Here is a 23,490-nt window from a genome sequence, read left to right on the forward strand (position 1 = left end):
AGCCTGAGCATATTTGGTTGAAGCACTAAAAAAATGTGTAACCATCAATCATTGTACTGAGTTTGAATGAAAGAGAAACAGTGCACTTCTCACAATACCGGTATCTTGTATAATTCAAAGTTTGAATGCAATCTCTGATATATGTTCTGAACACTTTTACAGACATCAATTTTAGAAAGAATGGCTGTCAACACAACCTACAGTATGAAATACATACGAGTATAGTGCAAACTCTTGACTGAATCAGGACCAGGTGATATGGTATAAGTGAAGAATCAGCATGGATGTGATCATCATGATCCTCATACAATGTTTGAATAAAATTGGCCTATTCATGTTCCAGAAACGGTTCTCGACACTTTTACAGACTGCAAATTTAGGATTTTAGACAAAATATTTATTGGTTCGAAAAATAAGATCAACTCATGAAATAAGACATTCTACTGTATTAACTACGAGTACATTTTTGTATAGTGTAAACTTCATATATCATGATGAATCAGCATAGACAGAAATAAAAATAAAATGGCTGACAGTCATTTTTGTTTGAATCTTGAAAAAATATAACATACAAATGTACTTGAATATGCCTGATCCTCACTGACTAAATGTTAAGTGCACAATGAATTTCATGAAGGCATATATTTTTTATATAAACAAACTCCATGTCATTTTATTCATTAAATTACATAATAAATTACTGGTACATATACGTGATAAATAGCATCATCTAACGTCAACCACTATTCTCATCCATTTCTCAAGTTCAGCTCAGGTCACTGGGTCAGTCAGTAAGTCAGTTTTATATTTCCACACAAACCAACCAAGATTCTACATTTGCAGGGTTAAAATATAAACAAATCTTGGGAGATATCAGTTGAAGAGAAGTCTGCTGACGAATATTCTTCATTTACTCCATTAGTGTACTTAAACCCAATATTACATATCGCTGTATGCTGGATTATTAAAATATGACATATTTTGACATGCCATTCTCATAAACATATGAGCAAATATGGTAACCTTAAAAACAGATTTTTCAGAGTAATTTAGTAAGGTATCTTCCATTCACGTTGACACTCGTATATAAGTCTGAATCATAGAACTCTAGATCATCACACAAAATAGACATAGAACCGCCATCTACAATTTTCTCACATTTTTGAAGAAAATTTTCAATATGATTATTCAGTATGTTGATATCTTGGATATGATCTGAGGGAGGAGAAATGATGACTTGTCCCATACATGGCAACTGCACACATGCTTTGAGAATCTTCAGAAGATCAATTTCAGTGAGATCATTTCCTGCAATTGACAGTGTCTGGAGATATGGGCAATTCACAATGGCGTGCACCAGTCGATTTGCTACACCTGGAACCAGACCCAACTTGCAAGTATTCATCCATAAATGTTTGAGAGTTTCTGAACAGTTGATGATCAACGTGAATGCTGACTCGGTGCATTCTGACAGTTTGTTGTTGCTTAGTAGAAGTTCCTCCATTTCTCTTGTATGTTGGCATGTTGCCAGGTAAGCGATATCTGCCGCCGACAATGTGCACATTCTCAAATCGAGGTACTGTAATGAACGTAAAATACCTTTCAACAGTTTTCGTAATGATCCGCCAATCCAATTATGATTCAAGTCAAGTCGCTTTAGTTGACTGAGTTTACTAAATAAGTCGACAAAATTGCTGTCATTTTGCTCTACAACGCGTAGGTCATGGGAGAATTTAATGAGGTTGTAGCTAACACCCAAGGCACGTAAATTAGACAGCTTGGATATCTCTGGTATAACACTTATCAGTCCTTCATACTGAAGCATGTTCATACTGATATTTACTCCACAGCAATACTAAAAAGAAAAAAAAACATATGAACAACATATTCATATCAGTGACGAATCTTGTTTATAATTAATTTTTTAAATTAACATTGATTTTGACCAAAAAAGACCAAATTGCTCTCAAAAACTAAAATTTACTGAAGCTTATTCATGAAAAATAGAAAAATCACAAAAAAAGTGCTCAACACCTACCGTACTCTGGGTGAGTGGGCCATATACTTAATGAGAAGGTCCAAATCTACTGGGTGAGATCCATTCACTACTGGATACGACTTTGTGTGAACTTTGATTAACATTTTGTGTTGGACTGATTGCCCATGGCCTGGTTGACGCCAGGATATCCAATAAATTGCAATTGCAATGACAGCAATTGAATATCATACTCTTTCAAAATCCATTGTATGTATATTGTTACTAGCAATTTGCACAAAAGTTAGTGAAAGTTAATTTGACATACCTTTGGATCTAGCTCACTGAGAACTTGGCGGGTCATCTGAGGCCCTATGCTGATACAAGACGTGTTACAGCATTTCATACTGACAGGGCACACAGAATGAAGTCTCAGTGCTGCAAGAACACCAAGGCTATTTTCTGAATCAATCATGCCATCTATGAGAATTTTTAGGGGGTCTGAAATTTGGAAAAGGGAAATGCATCAAATGAACAAGGCAAAGGTTACAAATACTAAAACTTGGCACACTGGTGTAAAACTAAATTTGTCAGTGGTTGGAACAATTCAGCATTAACGTTTCTGTTTATTCTGTTTACATCACATAATAATGAATTTAGGTACATCGAATAATGATGAATTTACATCACATAATAATGAATTTAGGTACATCGAATAATGATGAATTTACATCACATAATGATGCATTTACATTTCATAATGATGAATTTACATCACATAATGATGAATTTACATCACATAACAATGAATTTACATCACATACCGGTGATGACGAATTTACATCACATAATGATGAATTTACATCACATAATGATGAATTTACATCACAGAATGATGAATTTACATCACAGAATGATGAATTTACATCACAGAATGATGAATTTACATCACATATTGATGAATTTACATCACATAATAATGGATTTACATCACAGAATGATGAATCTACATAACATAATGATGAATTTACATTTCATGATGATGAATTTACATCACATAATGATGAATTTACATCTCATAATGATGAATTTACATCACATGATGAATTTACATTTCATAATGATGAATTTACATCACATAATAATGGATTTACATCACAGAATGATGAATCTACATAACATAATGATGAATTTACATTTCATGATGATGAATCTACATCACATAATGATGAACTTAAATCACAGAATGATGAATCTACATCACAGAATGATGAATTTACATCACAGAATGATGAATTTACATCACATAATGACGAATTTACATCACATACCGGTGATGATGAATTTACATCACATAATGATGCATTTACATCACATAATGATGCATTTACATCACATAATGATGAATTTACATCACAGAATGATGAATTTACATCACAGAATGATGAATTTAAATCACATGATGAATTTAAATCACAGAATGATGAATCTACATCAGATAATGATGAATTTACATCACAGAATGATGAATTTACATCACATAAAAATGGATTTACATCACAGAATGATGAATTTACATAACATAATGATGAATTTACATTTCATGATGATGAATTTACATCACATAATGATGAATTTACATCTCATAATGATGAATTTACATTTCATAATGATGAATTTACATCACAGAATGATGAATCTACATCACATAATGATGAACTTAAATCACAGAATGATGAATCTACATCACAGAATGATGAATTTACATCACAGAATGACGAATTTACATCACATACCGGTGATGATGAATTTACATCACATAATGATGCATTTACATCACATAATGATGAATTTACATCACATACCGATGATGATGAATTTACATCACATAATGATGAATTTACATCACAGAATGATGAATTTACATTTCATAATGATAAATTTACATTTCATAATGATAAATTTACATTTCATAATGATGAATTTTCATCACATAATGATGAATTTGCATCACATAATGATGAATTTACATCACATAACGATGAATTTACATCACATACCGGTGATGACGAATTTACATCACATAATGATGAATTTACATCACATAATGATGAATTTACATCACATACCGGTGATGACGAATTTACATCACATAATGATGAATTTACATCACATAATGATGAATTTACATCACAGAATGATGAATTTACATCACAGAATGATGAATTTACATCACAGAATGATGAATTTACATCACATATTGATGAATTTACATCACAGAATGATGAATTTACATCACGTAATGATGAGCTTACATCACATAATGATAAATTTACATCACAGAATGATGATTTACATCACAGAATGATGAATTTACATCACATAATGATGAATTTACATCACAGAATGATGAATTTACATCACATATTGATGAATCTACATCTCATATTGATGAATCTACATCTCATAATGATGAATTTACATCACAGAATAATGAATTTACATCACAGAATGATGAATCTACATCACATAATGATGAATTTACATCACAGAATGATGAATTTACATCACATAATGATGAATTTACATCACATAATGATAAATTTACATCACAGAATGATGATTTACATCACAGAATGATGAATTTACATCACAGAATGATGAATTTACATCACATAATGATGAATTTACATCACAGAATGATGAATTTACATCACAGAATGACGAATTTACATCACATATTGATGAATCTACATCTCATATTGATGAATTTACATCTCATAATGATGAATTTACATCACAGAATAATGAATTTACATCACAGAATGATGAATCTACATCACATAATGATGAATTTACATCACAGAATGATGAATTTACATCACATAATGATGAATTTACATCACATAATGATGAATTTACATCACAGAATGATGAATTTACATCACAGAATGATGAATTTACATCACATAATGATGAATTTACATCACAGAATGATGAATTTACATCACATAATGATGAATTTACATCACAGAATGATGAATTTACATCACAGAATGATGAATTTACATTACATAATGATGAATTTACATCACATATTGATGAATCTACATCACATATTGATGAATCTACAACATTGAACAGCATATATGTAAAGACAATGTTTCAAATAAAAATTATTCATTATTTGATGTATGTAATTAGAAATAATTAACTCTGCAATATGCATGCACTTTGAATGAATACGTACCAGTAATTCACAATGTGTGTGATTTGAATTAATAGTACATACCGATAATCCATGATGCGACTGAACACATGTTTAATGAATAAATTGCCTAACCTTTATATACCGGCAACTTAGAGCGCAGCTTCACTGCTGCTTTCTTGGTAAGTTGTTCATTATTCGCCCTTGCCTTGAAATCACCTCGTTTTTGCAGGGAACTAGTTGAAATTTGTGCACAAAGTGCTGTCAACTGATAGTCTGCAAGAATATGAAAATATACACCAATTATCAACATTCATGTGAAATTTTCCTAGTGTAATTTGAGTGTACAAAAACATAACTTAACAAAAAATTTAGCAAAAAATTCTGGAAATTGCAAGTAAATTGCAAATTGCAACACATGGAGAAATGGATGACAGATGTAGTGACATGAACATGAAAATAAAAAAAAACACAAAAATACACATGGCTTTACATAAAGTAAGCACATAATTCTATGAACTGAGCTAGAAACAGAGACTTACCCACATCAAAGTCTCTGATATCAACCAATTTCAACTTTGTATTTTTCATATCTCCAACAGCTAATAGTATGGCTGCACCAACTCCACTTTTGTAATTACTAAATACGCTTTTTAATTTCTGGAAGTTCACTTTGTTGTCCTTAATTGGCAACATACAGCCGAAACTCATTGCCTCAAATGGCCAGTTCCAGACAAGCGTCCTGCAAACTAGCGTATGTTCACCGAGTACAGCGGCACATATCAGGGTTTCAAAGAGTACGGTTGGTATTAGAAAAATAGCCGACTCCACGCTACTGAGATCTTTAACCAGAACTGCAGCACTGATGTCCACTAATGGCTTGGGATTGACCATGCTTCCAAGCTTTGTGTTACCATAGAAACCACCGGCATTTTGATGTCTAAACAAGGTTGACATTATCCTAACTGCAATGGTTTTCTAGCTGCTCTAGTAGTGATTCATTTTTTATTCCATATCTGAACAAATAAATATAACAAGAAAAATATCAAAAATTGTACCAAGAAAAAATTTCTCTACGTGGATCAAATTCAACTGGCCAGCTCACATTAATTGTGGTTTAAGTGGTCTGTGTTTTCATTAATTTGGAGCATTCTAAACCCTATATTTATTAAAAACAAGCAGCCTGTCGGCTGAGATAGCTCCGCTGTTAGCAGTGCACATTTCAATTAAAGAACAGAAGATATCATTAGAAAATGAACAATATGTATAGTATCAAAGCAATGGGACTTTGGGATTTAAAAATATCACTTTTCACCAAAAATGACAAAAACAATCATCAAAATTACATAATAGAAGATATCACCATGAAATTAACAAATCTGAAAGAGGTCCACATGTAGTACCTATATATGTAATATAAAAACAATCAGACTTGCAAATTTTCAACGAGAAGTCGAAAATATCACTTTTTATCAAAAATGACAAAAATATTCATCAAAATTAGAGAATTGAAGATATCATTACAAATTGAACAAATCTGAGAGAGATCCACATGTAGTACCTATATATGTAATATCAAAGCAATTGGACTTGCGGTTTTTAACAAGAAGTTGAAAATATCACTTTTTACCAAAAATGACAAAAATATTCACCAAAATTAGAGAATTAAAGATATCATTACAAAATGAACAAATCTGAGAGAGATTCACATGTAGTAGCTATATATAGGTAATATCAAAGCAATTGGACTTACGGTTTTTAACAAGAAGTCGAAAATATCACTTTTTACCAAAAATGACAAAAATATTCACCAAAATTAGAGAATTGAAGATATGATCATGAAATGAACAAATCTGAGAGAGGTCTACCCAAGGTACATATTCACCAAGTATCAAAGCATTCAGGCTTGTAGTTTTCAAGAAGAAGTCGAAAAAGTAAAACATTGACACGGACGCTGGACACCGGACGACGCCGGACAATCACTCATATGATAAGCTCCGCTCGACAAAGTCGACAGCTGAGCTAAAAATGTCAAATTTACACCAGGTTTCATAAAGGCATGAACCTGTTTTATGAACATGTATAAATTATTATGTACTGTAGAATACTTTATTTTCGCTTGGAATTTATTTTCGCTATTTTCGCTGAAGGGATGATTCCGTGAAAATAAAATCCAGCGAATATACTTTTTTTCCTATATTTCCCATTAAACTCATCAACAAGCAGCCTGTCGGCTGAGATAGCTCCGCTGTTAGCAATGCACATGGCAATTAAAGAACAGAAGATATCATTAGAAAATGAACAAATCTGAGAGAGGTCCACATGTAGTACCTATATGTATAAAATTGGTTTGAAATAAAATTAGATTTATTTGCTTTTTTGATAATGGTTTGCACAACAATCCTATAGTTATCTAACAATGACAAGGGTCTACTTGTCAGGAATATAACTGAGTAAAAATTTCACATGAATACATATGTAATATCAAAGCAATTGGACTTGAAGTTTTTAACAAGAAGTCGAAAATATTACTTTTTACCAAAAATGACAAAAATATTCACCAAAATTAAAAAAATTAAAGATATCACTACAAAATGAACAAATCTGAGAGAGGTCCACATGTAGTACCTATATATGTAATATCAAAGCAATTGGACTTGCGGTTTTCAACAAGAAGTCGAAAATATCACTTTATACAAAAAATTACAAAAATATTCACCAAAATTAGAGAATTAAAGATATCATTACAAAATGAACAAATCTGAGAGAGGTCCACACATACCGGTAGTACCTATATATGTAATATCAAAGCAATTGGACTTGCGGTTTTTAACAAGAAGTTGAAAATATCACTTTTTATCAAAAATTACAAAAATATTTACCAAAATTAGAGAATTGAAGATATCATTATGAAATGAACAAATCTGAGAGAGGTCCACATGTAGTACCTATATATGTAATATCAAAGCAATTGGACTTGCGGTTTTTAACAAGAAGTGGAAAATACCACTTTTTACCAAAAATGACAAAAATATTCACCAAAATTAGAGAATTAAAGATATCATTACAAAATGAACAAATCTGAGACAGGTCCACATGTAGTACCTATATATGTAATATCAAAGCAATTGGACTTGCGGTTTTCAACAAGAAGTCGAAAATATCACTTTTTACCAAAAATGACAAAAATATTCACCAAAATTAGAAAATTAAAGATATCATTACAAAATGAACAAATCTGAGAGAGGTCCACATGTAGTACCTATATATGTAATATCAAAGCAATTGCACTTGCGGTTTTCAACAAGAAGTCGAAAATATCACTTTTTACTAAAAATGACAAAAATATTCACCAAAATTAGAGAATTAAAGATATCATTACAAAATGAACAAATCTGAGAGAGGTCCACATGTAGTACCTATATATGTAATATCAAAGCAATTGGACTTGAAGTTTTTAACAAGAAGTCGAAAATATTACTTTTTACCAAAAATTAAAAAAATATTCATTAAAATTAGAGAATTAAAGATATCATTACAAAATGAACAAATCTGAGAGAGGTCCACACATACCGGTAGTACCTATATATGTAATATCAAAGCAATTGGACTTGCGGTTTTAACAAGAAGTTGAAAATATCACTTTTTATCAAAAATTACAAAAATATTTACCAAAATTAGAGAATTGAAGATATCATTATGAAATGAACAAATCTGAGAGAGGTCCACATGTAGTACCTATATATGTAATATCAAAGCAATTGGACTTGCGGTTTTCAACAAGAAGTCGAAAATATCACTTTTTACCAAAAATGACAAAAATATTCACCAAAATTAGAGAATTAAAGATATCATTATGAAATGAACAAATCTGAGAGAGGTCCACATGTAGTACCTATATATGTAATATCAAAGCAATTGGACTTGCGGTTTTTAACAAGAAGTGGAAAATACCACTTTTTACCAAAAATGACAAAAATATTCACCAAAATTAGAGAATTAAAGATATCATTACAAAATGAACAAATCTGAGACAGGTCCACATGTAGTACCTATATATGTAATATCAAAGCAATTGGACTTGCGGTTTTCAACAAGAAGTCGAAAATATCACTTTTTACCAAAAATGACAAAAATATTCACCAAAATTAGAAAATTAAAGATATCATTACAAAATGAACAAATCTGAGAGAGGTCCACATGTAGTACCTATATATGTAATATCAAAGCAATTGCACTTGCGGTTTTCAACAAGAAGTCGAAAATATCACTTTTTACTAAAAATGACAAAAATATTCACCAAAATTAGAGAATTAAAGATATCATTACAAAATGAACAAATCTGAGAGAGGTCCACATGTAGTACCTATATATGTAATATCAAAGCAATTGGACTTGAAGTTTTTAACAAGAAGTCGAAAATATTACTTTTTACCAAAAATTAAAAAAATATTCATTAAAATTAGAGAATTAAAGATATCATTACAAAATGAACAAATCTGAGAGAGGTCCACACATACCGGTAGTACCTATATATGTAATATCAAAGCAATTGGACTTGCGGTTTTAACAAGAAGTTGAAAATATCACTTTTTATCAAAAATTACAAAAATATTTACCAAAATTAGAGAATTGAAGATATCATTATGAAATGAACAAATCTGAGAGAGGTCCACATGTAGTACCTATATATGTAATATCAAAGCAATTGGACTTGCGGTTTTCAACAAGAAGTCGAAAATATCACTTTTTACCAAAAATGACAAAAATATTCACCAAAATTAGAGAATTAAAGATATCATTATGAAATGAACAAATCTGAGAGAGGTCCACATGTAGTACCTATATATGTAATATCAAAGCAATTGGACTTGCAGTTTTCAACAAGAAGTCGAAAATATCACTTTTTACCAAAAATGACAAAAATATTCACCAAAATTAGAGAATTAAAGATATCATTACAAAATGAACAAATCTGAGAGAGGTCCACATGTAGTACCTATATATATAATATCAAAGCATTTGCCCTTGCGGTTTTTAACAAGAAGTCGAAAATATCACTTTTTACCAAAAATGACAAAAATATTCACCAAAATTAGAGAATTGAAGATATCAACATGAAATGAACAAACCTAAGAGAGGTCTACCCAAGGTACATATACACCAAGTATCAAAGCATTCAGGCTTGTAGTTTTCAAGAAGAAGTCGAAAAAGTAAAACATTGACACGGACGACGACGGACAATCACTCATATGATAAGCTCCGCTCGACAAAGTCGACAGCGGAGCTAAAAATGAGTGAAAATAAATTCCATACAAAATGCCCCAAAAGCCTTTCCAGCGAAAAGTAATTCCAGCGAAAATAAAGTATTCCACAGTATATGTTATATATTGAAATACTGTGGAATACTTTATTTTTGCTTGGAATTAATTATCGCTGTAGGAATAATTCAGTGAAAATAAAATTCATCGAGTATACCTTTTTCCCTATATTTCACATTCAACTCGTCAAAAATCAGTGAAAATAAATTTCATAGAAAACACCCAAAAAGTCTAATCAGCAAAAATTACATGCGCGGGCTGGGTCACGGTGACGTTGAGCGGGCTGGGTCACGGTGACGTTGAACAGGCTGGGTCACGGTGACGTTGAGCAGGCTGGGTCACGGTGACGTTGAGCAGGCTGGGTCACGGTGACGTTGAGCAGGCTGGGTCACGGTGACGTTGAGCAGGCTGGGTCACGGTGACGTTGAGCAGGCTGGGTCACGGTGACGTTGAGCAGGCTGGGTCACGGTGACGTTGAGGTGATCATTCTAATTGGTAAGCAGCAGTTTTCAAATTTATATTTGTTTCATGTTTATAAACCGTAAATTTTGGAAAAACGCCTTCACTAAAACCACTGAAAATTGACTATAATTGATTCTGTTGGCTCTAAAATTATGGTTCATTTCAGAAAATATTGAAGAATACTGTAAAGGGGGTTTTAATTTAGCTTATTTCACTGACTAAAAAATGCGCTAAATTAAAACCCAGTGAATATGTAAAATTTAGCATAGAACACATTATCTAAATGATAAAACCGTGAATTTAAAACCCACTGAATATGCCTGAAATGATAAATCAGGGAAATTTAAACCCAGTGAAAATTAGTCATTTTACAGTATAAGAAAAAAAATGCAGGAATTTGGGTCAGAAAGTCTGGTGGTGCAAAGGTTAAAGGTTAACTGCAGTGGAGTTCTATATGGGCAGAATTTATCCACTAAGGATTGTGATTGGTCAAGTTATTTTCTATTGCTATTTTAAATTTAATAACATTCATAAATATTTTATAAATGCCTTCATGAAACACTGGGTATATAGGCCAGATTTATAAACTGGAAGAGGAGACTGTTTGAAAGCATCATTGATACCAGCAGTCGAACTGCCATTCAAACAGCATGTCATGGATGTTTTTACAGAAACCAAAACCACCAGTCAGATTTCAATATAAATAATAAACTAAAACATTCCATAATTCCAGTATATACAGTAGTATATTAGAGTTATAATGAGAATACCAACATGTAGCAGAGGATAACGTGACCACTGTACTGCCTGAGTGCATATTTTGCGGTATTTTCTTGTACCTTATTATTATACATCTTTTTTCTGCTAGTAGTAATAATTTGATGAGAGATAATAGCCCAAAAAGTCAACCAAAACATTCTGTGGTGTGCAAATACATGTATTTGCATTCAATGACCGGCTTTTATTTTCATCACATGCTGTAGAATTGTAAGTGTAATTTATTTTCTAAACTATCCTAAAATAAATTAATAATTTTTAAAATTTAACATTTTGCATGGGTAATGGGGCATTACCAAACCACTTTTAAAGCTAGTGAAATCTATTTAACATTTTATAAATTGAAAACTTGACCAATGACAATGCCTTTATAGTTGATTCAAATTGTACCGTGACGATAATAGCCAAGGGGGTGAGAGACTGAATTTCAAAAACATATTTTCAATAACATATAGGGTATATAATCACTCAACAGGACATGGAGCGACAACCATCGCCCTTTAAAGTTGCACTCTGAAATCTAGCTCTGTATGCATGTCTGTGAACGTGGAGGTGTTCAATTTCATTGGCACCTTGTCGGCATCTCATACCATGGAAGGTACTAACGGAAGGAGCCATGACGCCTCTCAAGTGGCCACTTAAGCTTCTTAACAGGTTTATTTTCTTTTGTTTCAACCCAAGTTAATCCTGATGAGGACATTGTCTAGCTCATCTTTGATGTCCATGATAGTTTGCGATTGTTTACACAAGTAACGAGTTAGCGGAATATGATACAACCCCGCCGATTTTTAAATGTGACCATAAAATATATGCGCATTATGAAACTACGGTCATCATATGTGCGTACTCGGTTGGTTTAGGTGTGAAAGGTCAAAATACGTATTTCACAACTGGAAATTCAACAGATTAACGTTTGACTTCACAGATTTCACATGTTTTAGTTATTAGCAACTGTAACAAGAACAAGATTTTGAGTGTCTACAACAAAAATTCCTAAGGACTCCTAAAAAATATTATCACAGAGAAAGTGTCTAGGCATGCCCTTCTTTTGATACTATCTTTTCTGGTGGTGTTCGCCGATGCCCGGTGGTCGAAAATTTCAATAGTTTCGGGCGTCAAACCCACGCAATGACAATGGTTCCATTGAATAATGCAGTCGTTATTATCACAGGCAATCATTGATTAAGTCTCATCACCGTTACGAATGCAAAAAGATTCACGATAGTTCATCAGTTCTTCTCCAATCGATGTTATGTCTGCTAATTTTTCATTAAAGTTCGCCAAGATCTCCGGAAACAACAGCATTCAAACTAGACGCCATTTTCAGCATTTTACATGCGAGGTTCGTCTATCGCTTCCGAACATGATCCGAATATCACCGAATGCTCGAGACTAGCGTAACCTATTGTACGAAGGTGTTAAGAGCTAACAGAACCAATGTTTGTGAACAAATATTGACAAACGATCATGGGGCAAAGCTAAAACAATAGCGTCGTGGCTCCTTCCGTTAGTACCTTCCATGCTCATACAAACGTGTTGAGGTGTTGTCAAATCCAAATGTACATATTAAACACCCCTAAAACAGCAATGTACGCAGAGATCATACAACAGTTTTATTGAGGGCATGGCAATAGTATGTGAAACATTTGATGGTTGGAAGGTGTGAGTTGTGGGAAATATGTTAATGTTGGAGATTATTTTGGGTTGAATTTGACTGTTTGTTCGAATTTTATTTGCCAAGTTTATGGATTCACAATGATTCACGTTATTTTCGAATCACTGCCCATACTAATTCGGCCCAAATCCGTGGAATCTTTACATGTTTACCCTTATTCGCGCATATTCATATCGTCACATATTTAACACAGAAGTCCCAAAACTCCAATAAAGCAGCAGGAATGTGGAAATGATATCAGAGTTAAACTTATATCTCAGATAACAATAAAAGGACTCTCATACCAGGGGACTGTCGCGCAACCAGAAGAGCAAATCATGGAATTTCTCATATTCTAACGAGATCCATTTCTCAGAAACATACCTGTTGTGAACACACAAGATACAAAAACTGTGTTACGTTCCATGAAATATCGCGGTTTCATATCCATCTAAATACAAACACAGACCAACTTTAGATCGTATCAGTTTATGTTGTAAGACAAACATACATGACCTTTGACATGCATTTCCACTTCAAGTACGAACACTGGCGGCGCTCTCGCTGTAGCAATGTTCACAAAAAATAATACATTCGTGTTTAAAATGAAATGTGGACAACTAGTAGATTTTGTGACCTCGAAGGTTTATTTTGAAGAATCTAGTATATTTGGTACTGAACATGTAATCACGTTCTATTTTTTTAATTGTTATCAATTGTTATTTGGGGCAACTCAAATCTCCATGATTTGTACTACAAGTATTAAACATCGATTTCGCAAAAACAAATATTGGCATGATATCGTGAACCCTAGTAATTTCCTATTGTTTTTGATTTTCAAAATACATTTCGCTTATTTGTGATCAGAATGTCAAAGGTCAACTCATAGTTTAATGGAATAGGCAAGTACATGTATTATGAAAAGTTGAAAAACTGTCGTTCGTTTGGATGTAAGCAACTGGAGGAGGGCGGGTTGAATGTTATGCTAATCTAATTAAAATGTGTGAGCTAAATTTATCTCTAAATACTACTACACTCCTGTCAGTGAGGATTAAATTAATTACACCATTACAAACTAATAGTATTTATTTTTGGTAGTATGTACGAGTGTCTAGGATAACAACTAGACATATTTATCATTTCACAGATAATATGAACTCCAGGTACGTAAAAATGTTAATAATAATAAAAGCAATATGTATGAGTTAAACAGCACATGGTATTGTGAAATTTTACAACATCCACCTTATCATGGAGGTAAAAAGAGTCACAGCCAAGCTTAGATCAAAGGTACCAGGATGGTCGCCGCTGTTTGTACATAGATCAGGGAGTTTATTTGCCGAACGGACCAAGGAGGGCAGTTTCCGCTTAGCGCAGTGAGGATTACTATGCATTAGCATACTACGGACGCCTTCGACAGCATTCGGTGATTTTCGTGACAATTCTAGTCAAATTCTTATAAATAAATATGGCGACGATCGATAACGCGCACGAGTTTGACTACGATGCTGAAACTGCTATATGCTTCAATTCAGAAGACGTAAACAAAATCGAAGAGCATATTACAGACGAAGAATTGTTTTGCACATGCTGTAAACAAAAAGATTGCTCGAAAACAAAAAATGCAGCGAATTTTTACCTCCATGCACTGCCATAGAAGTAGGACATACACGGGATATAAACTTCAAAAAGTGTCATTTCGAACCTCAAAATTCAGTCTCTTTTACAACGCGGTGCGGTCTATGTCATGCACCATTGCAAAGATCATTAAACGAGCTTTATTTTGGACTAAAAAACAGTACTATCTAGGTTTCGAAACATTACCATATTGCCGATTCAATAATACAACGGAAAAATTTCTGAAAAACGAAAAATTACATAAACTTAACAAGAAATTCTCTAATTTTCAAAATTCTAACTTTCCCGTTCCCACAAACACGATTCCTCTACGTTTAAAAGATCTGTGTATGCTTTATGTCATTTGGCTTTTACTGCGACACCATAAAACAAGACATTGGAGTGTGTACTGTACGCAGCAACGCTTGACAAGTAAATGACGCGTCGGCGACGAGCCTGGGATGAAAGGACGATAAGACAAAGGGAATTATATGATTAAACTTGGCTAAAACAAAAGAAGTTTAGGGGGATTATATTGGCTGTGACTCCTTCTCTTTTTACCTCCATGACCTTATTAATTAGTTAAGCCACAATCCATCAATCGATAGGGCGAAATGGCTTGACTCGCAACTGAAACGAGTACTGTCCACAAGTTAAGGGAGTTGCGCCCTCAGTCGGTAGTTTGAAGATCATCGATTTTTTGCAAAACAGTACACTTTCGCTATCGTTACCGTAATGGCATATGTCAATTGGATGAATAAAGCTAGACTATATGTAATCTGGCTTTTACCTCCATGTTGGAATGCATTCCTTTGGGGCGAACATGGTGTCTCTATAATGTAATTGTTATCTGCAAGCAAGCAAGCCAAAATTATACGTTCCTTTCGTAACACTATTAATATATTAATAAATTCATTACTATACCATTTAACATTACTGTATGATAAAGACAATAAGTACACTACCTTCCTTAGACAATAAAACAAAATATTACATAAAAATTATTACTGTATGATGCATGTTTATCGCATCATGGAAGATACGATCCCACCAAACATATGGTTCATATCAGTTGCCATTAGAGACATTATTTTACGACGACGACACTTCTATTTTCTGATAACATCATTATCAATATCTAACATTATTGACAATATATCAATCAGAATTTGTCTTTGTAAATTTCGTATCTCTGCACACAATTTGCACATTGAAGCTAATAGACCATTACATAATGAAAGGGCTGACAGGATTTGGTTTTTTTGTAACCTTAACCAATTTCACTTTCATTTGATTTGCTCATTCTATAATGCCTTGATAACTACTACAGTATATCCCAGAGAATTTTCTTATTCTCCCCCACAATAGTAATGTATTCCTGTCATATTCTAGTTGTACTTATAGGCCGCTGTATATAAATATATATATATATATATAGTGTAAATATCGAAGCGAGTAGTATTTAAAATATTACATTGTTTGGTATTACGGTAGTTCTCGTTTTGGAGGATGTGGTGGCCCTGAAAAGGGCCGTTTGGTTTGTGTACGCTAGGCATACGATTTACTTGGAGCTGGTGTACTTGGTGACGGCTTTGGTGCCTTCACTGACGGCGTGCTTGGCGAGCTCACCAGGCAACAGGAGACGGACGGCGGTCTGGATCTCTCTGCTGGTGATGGTTCTACGCTTGTTGTAGTGAGCCAAACGGGAAGCTTCTGATGCAATACGCTCGAAGATATCGTTGACGAAGCTGTTCATGATTGACATAGCTTTGGAAGAGACACCGGTGTCTGGATGAACCTGCTTCAATACCTTGTAGATGTAGATACCGTAGGATTCTTTCCTCCCCCTCCTTCTTTTCTTCTTGTCACCACTACGAGCGGCGGCCTTAGCCTTACCGCCTTTCTTTGCTGCTTTACCGCTGGTTTTTGGAGGCATGTTGAACGTCAGAAATAATGTTCAGAATGACAGTAACCGTCGTAGGTCCCATTATATATAGTGAATGAAATGCAAATGAAGGATTCGACAAGCAAGGCGGGAAACATAACGAACGCAAGAGAAAACATAACTTAAGTATACTTAAATTACATTGTGTATCTACCATTGACCCTCAACAATATACAAGTACTACCAAGGTCGCGCTTTGCCGTATTTTGATTGGTGGAGGTACTATACGACCAGAATCCGAGCGGGAGGTATAAATACTGATAGTAAACCGCCAAATAGCTATAGTTTTCTCGACGAGCTAAACTGATAATTCAATATGTCTGGTCGCGGTAAAGGAGGCAAAGCAAAGGGCAAGTCTAAGACTCGTTCCACCCGAGCTGGTCTGCAGTTCCCAGTTGGTCGTGTACATCGTTTCCTGAGAAAGGGCAACTATGCCGAGCGTGTCGGTGCCGGTGCTCCAGTCTATTTGGCTGCCGTACTCGAGTACTTAGCCGCTGAAATCCTTGAGTTGGCCGGTAACGCCGCCCGTGACAACAAGAAGTCAAGAATCATTCCCCGTCACTTGCAGTTGGCTGTCCGTAACGACGAGGAATTGAACAAACTGATGTCCGGTGTAACCATCGCCCAAGGTGGTGTACTGCCTAACATCCAGGCTGTACTTCTGCCCAAAAAAACCCACGCCAAATCCAAGTAAATAGTATGCCTCGCATACACAACCAAACGGCCCTTTTTAGGGCCACCACATCCTCCAAAAAGAGAACTACCGTGAACAGTGTTTTTTGCATGTGATATTTGGTTTAGCAACATATAATATATACACAAGGTATAACTTTATATTAAACAAAAAGTAAATAAAAAGGTTCAATCTTGTTGAGTACTAGCGCAAAGGTAAAGTAGCACCGTGACATTATAGCGGGAGCACTCTCTACTTAGACCATGTGCCTTACTTAGACTAGGTGTTGTGTGGCCAGATCTAACCCCTATTTCTTTTACGCGGGAGACTCAGTATAGCATGGAATACTTGCAAATAAAACACATTGTTCATCGTTTGAGGGCGTTCATAGTTTCACGTGTTGGCATGCACAGTACCAACCACAGTTAGAGTGCGCATAACGACAACGGATAGAAGGGAATAAAAACTGGTGGCATCACATTTCATTAATGCGTTATTTTAATTTATATTAATTCTAATGGCTATTGAAAACAATTCGCAAATATTGGCTCGCTTCGCAATTTCTCATTCGGTGCCAGACGATGATGGTACTACTCGAACTTGCATTCATGGTATCACAGTTGTTGGGAGAGTGTGACTGTATCTATATTTTGCGTTTATGGCAGCAACAACTCACGCTAATCTATTAATATGTTTTATAAGTGTCGTTAAAACGGAATCACGCATTCATGTAAGATGGATATGTGTATATATTTCTGAGTAGAGACGAATTAGTTGGGCAGCAGACCATAGTCAATGGCTTCAACGGCCCTGACCTGTATTTTTTAAAGATTAAGTTCGTAGGTATGTATAAGCATGGAACTAATCCATGGTATAAGGTTACACAGCACCGACACCATGATAGGAGTGCCAATCACCCTTTCTGGGTGATTACGTTGGGAAACAAGACAACGAATTAATTGAAAATACTATGGACACACAACCATACTCAATATTACTGCACAACACTAACACACATAGCACAGCACACGTTACGGTAGTTCTCTTTTTGGAGGATGTGGTGGCCCTGAAAAGGGCCGTTTGGTTTGGTTTGTTTGCGTTTTGTATTTGGTAAGTCTAACCACCGAAACCGTACAGAGTACGGCCCTGGCGTTTCAAAGCATAGACGACATCCATGGCGGTGACGGTCTTTCTCTTGGCATGCTCGGTGTAGGTGACGGCATCACGGATAACATTCTCCAAGAAAACCTTCAATACACCACGGGTTTCTTCGTAGATGAGACCAGAGATACGCTTCACACCACCACGACGTGCAAGACGACGGATGGCTGGCTTGGTGATACCTTGGATATTATCACGAAGAACTTTACGATGACGCTTGGCGCCTCCTTTTCCTAAACCTTTTCCTCCTTTACCACGACCAGACATAGTTGCTGAATTTGTAGAAGTAAAATCAACTGCCAAATACTCCGAGTCTCTTTACTTTTATACACTGGCTGCGAACGTGAAAGAAAACATGATAGTTGGCCTTGACGGATAGAAAAGCCTTGTGGATTTGCATCTCTATTCTCAACTTTATAATTCAATTATTCTCACTGCTTATTGGACAGACATTGCGATGGTCTCGTCCAATTGACACGCTGCATTTGGAGGTCAATGGAGTTTTACATTGCGTTTCAGGGTTAAGCCATAGACCCTCCAGTTAAGCTCACTACATGTATTTTTTTTAGGATCCATGTATTCGGCCCGCAGTTGTCTGAGGGTTTAGTTTCTTCACGTGAAGCTTGAATCAATAATATGCGAATTTATAAATAAAATAAAGCTTGCCCACAGTCAGATAGAGGGACTGTGGCTTGCCTTATTATTTTTTATATTTTTATTATTTTATATATTTATCAAGTCTGTCTGAGGGCTTAGTATTTTCGCGGGGAGTTGGCATATGAGGATTAAAAAAAATAATAAAGCTAGTCCATCCCTGCTATACAGCTGTACAATACTAAAAGGCAGGACAAAAAACACTGTAGTATTATCAGCGATATTTTTAACATTTTCAGAACTGCCGACTTTATGATTTGTGATGCTATTTTTTTTAATTAATAATGAGGTAATTCGCAAGGAAAAACAAAGAAACATTCCGTTGGTAGCGTCTCCATAATACAATGGAAGTCCACTATCATTTTCCCGCGCCTAGTTCTGTTTACGACCACGTGGTTTACGACGGGATACTCCGCCGTTCGCAGCCAGTCTATTGTAATTCAACGAATAATTCGCCAAGAAAAAAACAAAGAAACATTTCGTTGGTAGCGTCTCCATTATACAATGGAAGTCCACTATCATTTTCCCGCGCCTAGTTCTGTTTACGACGGGATACTCCGCCGTTCGCAGCCAGTCTATTGTAATTCAACGAATAATTCGCAAAGAAAAAAACAAAGAAACATTTCGTTGGTAGCGTCTCCATTATACAATAGAACAAAACATCCTTTGTGAACTCGACGACGAACCCGCGCTTTCTACTGTTTATTGACATTCACACTCCATTGTCGTTTTCCCGCGCCCCAGTTCTGTTTATGACGCGTCCGGATACTCCGCCATTCAATCATGGCCAACTCCATTGTGATTCAATGTCCCAAATAACGAATTTTCCGCCAAGGCGTGGGAATATTAACTGACGACCGGCCAGCCTCAATGCACCTACAGAATACCGGTAATCATACAAAATGCTAAGAAACTAACTAATAGAAAGTCGGGTGGAAAACAAAATTGCAGAGATTTTGGACGGAAAAAAAATCACACACATTCGAGAGAGATTCTGAAAAAAATAGCTCCACCTCCTATCCAAGTATGTAATAGTTAACCTTCTAACCACGGATCGACAGTAGGTCCATGTTGTAACGCACTATTTTGCAATATATCTTTAGAAAAAATTCAATATCAATATTCATATGGGACAAAATAAAGACTATATTTTTAATTATGCTTCCAATACAAGCAAGTTACCGTCGAGGAAATTGTGCGCAGAAATGCTGAAATTTTTAATTACATTTTATTATTTTTGAAAAACAGGAAGACTTGTGAGCAAGTTTACGTCGTGCGTTACGAACCTTAGATACAAATCCGAATTCTACTATTGCACGAGAATAACAGTGTGAGCTTGGGTACAATTTCGGATTCGACTGGATGATTTTCAACCAATGACATTGCGTTAATTTCGACCAATCAGAAGGTATCGTAATTGACCAATCACAATGCCCCTGTAAATGGCCCTGACCAATCCTAATGGTAATTTTGTGGTATAAATAATGGACGCCGATATTCGAATTTATATCACTTCATTCTTGAGCGAGAAGAAGAATTCAGCATGGCACGTACCAAGCAAACCGCACGTAAATCTACCGGTGGTAAAGCACCACGTAAACAGTTGGCAACCAAAGCCGCCCGTAAGAGCGCACCAGCCACCGGAGGAGTGAAGAAACCTCATCGTTACAGGCCAGGTACCGTGGCTCTTCGTGAGATCCGTCGTTACCAGAAGAGCACCGAACTTCTGATCCGTAAACTCCCATTCCAGCGTCTAGTACGTGAAATCGCTCAGGATTTCAAGACCGATCTTCGTTTCCAGAGCTCTGCCGTCATGGCCCTGCAGGAAGCCAGCGAAGCCTACCTTGTCGGCCTTTTCGAGGACACCAACTTGTGCGCTATCCACGCCAAGCGTGTCACCATCATGCCCAAGGACATCCAACTTGCCCGCCGTATCCGTGGTGAGCGTGCTTAAATCGTATGCCTAGCATACACAAACCAAACGGCCCTTTTTAGGGCCACCACATCCTCCAAAAAGAGAACTACCGTAATCTCGCATAGACACAAACTCGAATATCTCGCTACGGTATTGCATTTATGTTTTTTAAATGTCACTTGGTATGACATTGCAATATTTACGATGATACCACGAACTATTCATTTACTATTCATACACTCTCTTCTCATCAAAGAACACAAAATGTTACACAAGTGGGGGTACTCACAAAACAGCACAATGTGTAATGCTTTGTCTCTCTACCTGTCCTTGTGCATGGAGTTGAGCTCAGACATTTAATAACTGCAGAAAGCAAGGCTTCAAATACACCCAAACCGTATGCCTCTGGCGTAAATGAACCACAAACGGTCCCTTTCAGGGCCACCTCACCCCCCAAAACGAAAACTACTGTATACCCTGCGTATACAATACACCTACCATACAAACATGCATATGTAAGGCTAATATTTCATTGTTTGACCGCATGCATTGTGACATCGTGGCAAACCTCAAAGACCATGTATGGGTTACACATTAGCTCCATGGAATACATAAATAGATCGTATCAACCATTTCTAACCAATATCTTGCCATCGGTTCCGCGATTTTTCAGTCGCCTTGATACTAGTATATAAAAGCCTATGGCTTACATTAAAACACAGTCCCTCTATCCCCGGTCTGGAAACGACTAGCGTTCTTTTGTCTCGAACCGCGTTGCGGGTAAACAAACCGTTCACACCCGGATCAAGGGAGTCAGGAAGTCAAACACATTACAATATCGTCAGAATATTCATTAAAATCGGCAAATTTACCGTCATGCAAAGCGATACCCCATTGATTACTTCACTTTGACTTCAAATTCGGACAACCACAACGTAAAAAAAAAACATGTAAACAAAATTATCACTATGAAATTTTGGGGTTTTAAACCATGATGTTAAAACCAGCCTACCAACTCATAAACATCCAGTTCCTGAAATGTAAAGATTAATATCGAGAATTATGTTCATCTTCTAGTTTTAATAGGGAAAAAAATAGCGTGCCAGCATGCTGACATCGCTAAACCATGGAGGTAAAAAGAGACTTTTTACATCCATGGCTAAACTAATCTTGTCAAAATGGCGTCGTTCATGTTAACGTAGTCGATCGGAAAACATGTGATATTTCTGATTCTTGGGGGTTCATAACAGTTCAAGTCAATTATACAACAACTAATGACTTTATTCGATACACCAGTATAAAACAATGCTTCAATGTTTGTATATTAAATGAATTTTTAGTACAAAATAGCGTACATTGTCATTTCAAAACGTCGCCATTTGCATTTACGATCGAAAAAGTACATTATTGCCAGAATTTGTGTTCAGATTTTACAACTACAGTGAAGGTGTGATTTGCCTGCCAAGTTTGAATCAAATCGGCTCAGCCCAAAAAATCACAGAAGAGTTAAAAAGCCATTCCTGGTGAACAGTTACCCCAACTTTGGGGTTAAATTTCACGGAAATGAAATAAATTCAAATAGTAACTTTGTGCCCACACTCAAGCTGAGTAGAATGAGCTATGTCAGGGGTGTTTTATCCCAAATTTGTAGAAGATGCATTTGGCGCGAAGCTATCCCCAAAAAGTTTTTTTTGGTTGTTGCTATGGCAACGGTGGGCCAATTTTTTTTCCAATTTTTTTCAAATAACTAGGGTGAAGGTGTGACCTACCTGCCAATTTTGAGCGAAATCGGCCAAGCCAAAAAAATCACAGAAGAAATAATACGTGAAAACATTGGGAATCACACACACACAAACCTACAAATTTTAAAGTGATTATAAGGGCAATCGGATTGCCAAAAAATGATTATAAAGGAAATCCTAGCGGAGAGGATCGCCAATATGTTATTTACAGTACTAACAAATTCCCACTTCCGGTCCGATTAGAATTAAAATACACCACGAATATCCACTTTTGAGATTTTTAGTATGTGTTGGTTCTTGGATATTTCAGCTTCGTCATCCTGTACTTCATTTAGTAATTCGAACTTCCCAGATTGTGTCAAATCGGAGAGTTTCTTGATTTTGAT

At 35.4% G+C, this 23,490-nt stretch overlaps 5 protein-coding genes across 5 annotated transcripts; 2 read left to right on the plus strand and 3 right to left on the minus strand.

Annotated features, from left to right (window-relative positions):
• Positions 1 to 644: 644 nt before the first annotated feature.
• Positions 645 to 13,929, minus strand: LOC102800553 (leucine-rich repeat-containing protein 14-like). The gene is made up of 5 exons (XM_006820509.3): positions 13,782 to 13,929; positions 5,726 to 6,199; positions 5,319 to 5,459; positions 2,304 to 2,476; positions 645 to 1,855 (listed from the first exon to the last, which is right to left on the minus strand). The coding sequence occupies exons 2-5, from the start codon at positions 6,138 to 6,140 to the stop codon at positions 1,040 to 1,042; spliced, it is 1,545 nt and encodes a 514-aa protein (XP_006820572.1). The 5' UTR covers positions 6,141 to 6,199; positions 13,782 to 13,929; the 3' UTR covers positions 645 to 1,039.
• A 2,607-nt stretch (positions 13,930 to 16,536) lies between these two features.
• Positions 16,537 to 16,972, minus strand: LOC100376280 (histone H2B). Its single transcript, XM_006820508.3, has one exon. The coding sequence runs from the start codon at positions 16,948 to 16,950 to the stop codon at positions 16,576 to 16,578; it is 375 nt and encodes a 124-aa protein (XP_006820571.1). The 5' UTR covers positions 16,951 to 16,972; the 3' UTR covers positions 16,537 to 16,575.
• Positions 16,973 to 17,275: 303 nt separating this feature from the next.
• Positions 17,276 to 17,817, plus strand: LOC100376434 (histone H2A-like). Its single transcript, XM_002738039.4, has one exon. The coding sequence runs from the start codon at positions 17,276 to 17,278 to the stop codon at positions 17,651 to 17,653; it is 378 nt and encodes a 125-aa protein (XP_002738085.1). The 3' UTR covers positions 17,654 to 17,817.
• Positions 17,818 to 18,748: 931 nt separating this feature from the next.
• On the minus strand, positions 18,749 to 19,060 carry LOC102810218 (histone H4). The gene has a single exon (XM_006820507.3). The coding sequence runs from the start codon at positions 19,058 to 19,060 to the stop codon at positions 18,749 to 18,751; it is 312 nt and encodes a 103-aa protein (XP_006820570.1).
• Positions 19,061 to 20,977: 1,917 nt separating this feature from the next.
• LOC100376126 (histone H3) lies at positions 20,978 to 21,401 on the plus strand. Its single transcript, XM_002738037.2, has one exon. It carries the CDS (start codon positions 20,991 to 20,993, stop codon positions 21,399 to 21,401), a length of 411 nt encoding a protein of 136 aa, XP_002738083.1. The 5' UTR covers positions 20,978 to 20,990.
• The last annotated feature ends 2,089 nt before the right edge of the window (positions 21,402 to 23,490 follow it).

This window comes from Saccoglossus kowalevskii, chromosome 8 (assembly GCF_978046115.1).
Source record: "Saccoglossus kowalevskii chromosome 8, keSacKowa6.1, whole genome shotgun sequence".
NCBI lineage: Eukaryota > Metazoa > Hemichordata > Enteropneusta > Harrimaniidae > Saccoglossus > Saccoglossus kowalevskii.

Bases quoted from the DNA above. Each gene is read 5' to 3' on its own strand.
- LOC102800553 (XM_006820509.3), bottom strand. From the start codon at position 6,140: ATGTCAACCTTGTTTAGACATCAAAATGCCGGTGGTTTCTATGGTAAC. The intron at 5,460-5,725 runs GTAAGTCTCTGT...ATATTCTTGCAG, and splicing joins TATCAGAGACTTTGATGTGG to ACTATCAGTTGACAGCACTT. The intron at 2,477-5,318 runs GTTAGGCAATTT...TCCAAATTTCAG, and splicing joins TAAGTTGCCGGTATATAAAG to ACCCCCTAAAAATTCTCATA.
- LOC100376280 (XM_006820508.3), bottom strand. From the start codon at position 16,950: ATGCCTCCAAAAACCAGCGGTAAAGCAGCAAAGAAAGGCGGTAAGGCT.
- LOC100376434 (XM_002738039.4), top strand. From the start codon at position 17,276: ATGTCTGGTCGCGGTAAAGGAGGCAAAGCAAAGGGCAAGTCTAAGACT.
- LOC102810218 (XM_006820507.3), bottom strand. From the start codon at position 19,060: ATGTCTGGTCGTGGTAAAGGAGGAAAAGGTTTAGGAAAAGGAGGCGCC.
- LOC100376126 (XM_002738037.2), top strand. From the start codon at position 20,991: ATGGCACGTACCAAGCAAACCGCACGTAAATCTACCGGTGGTAAAGCA.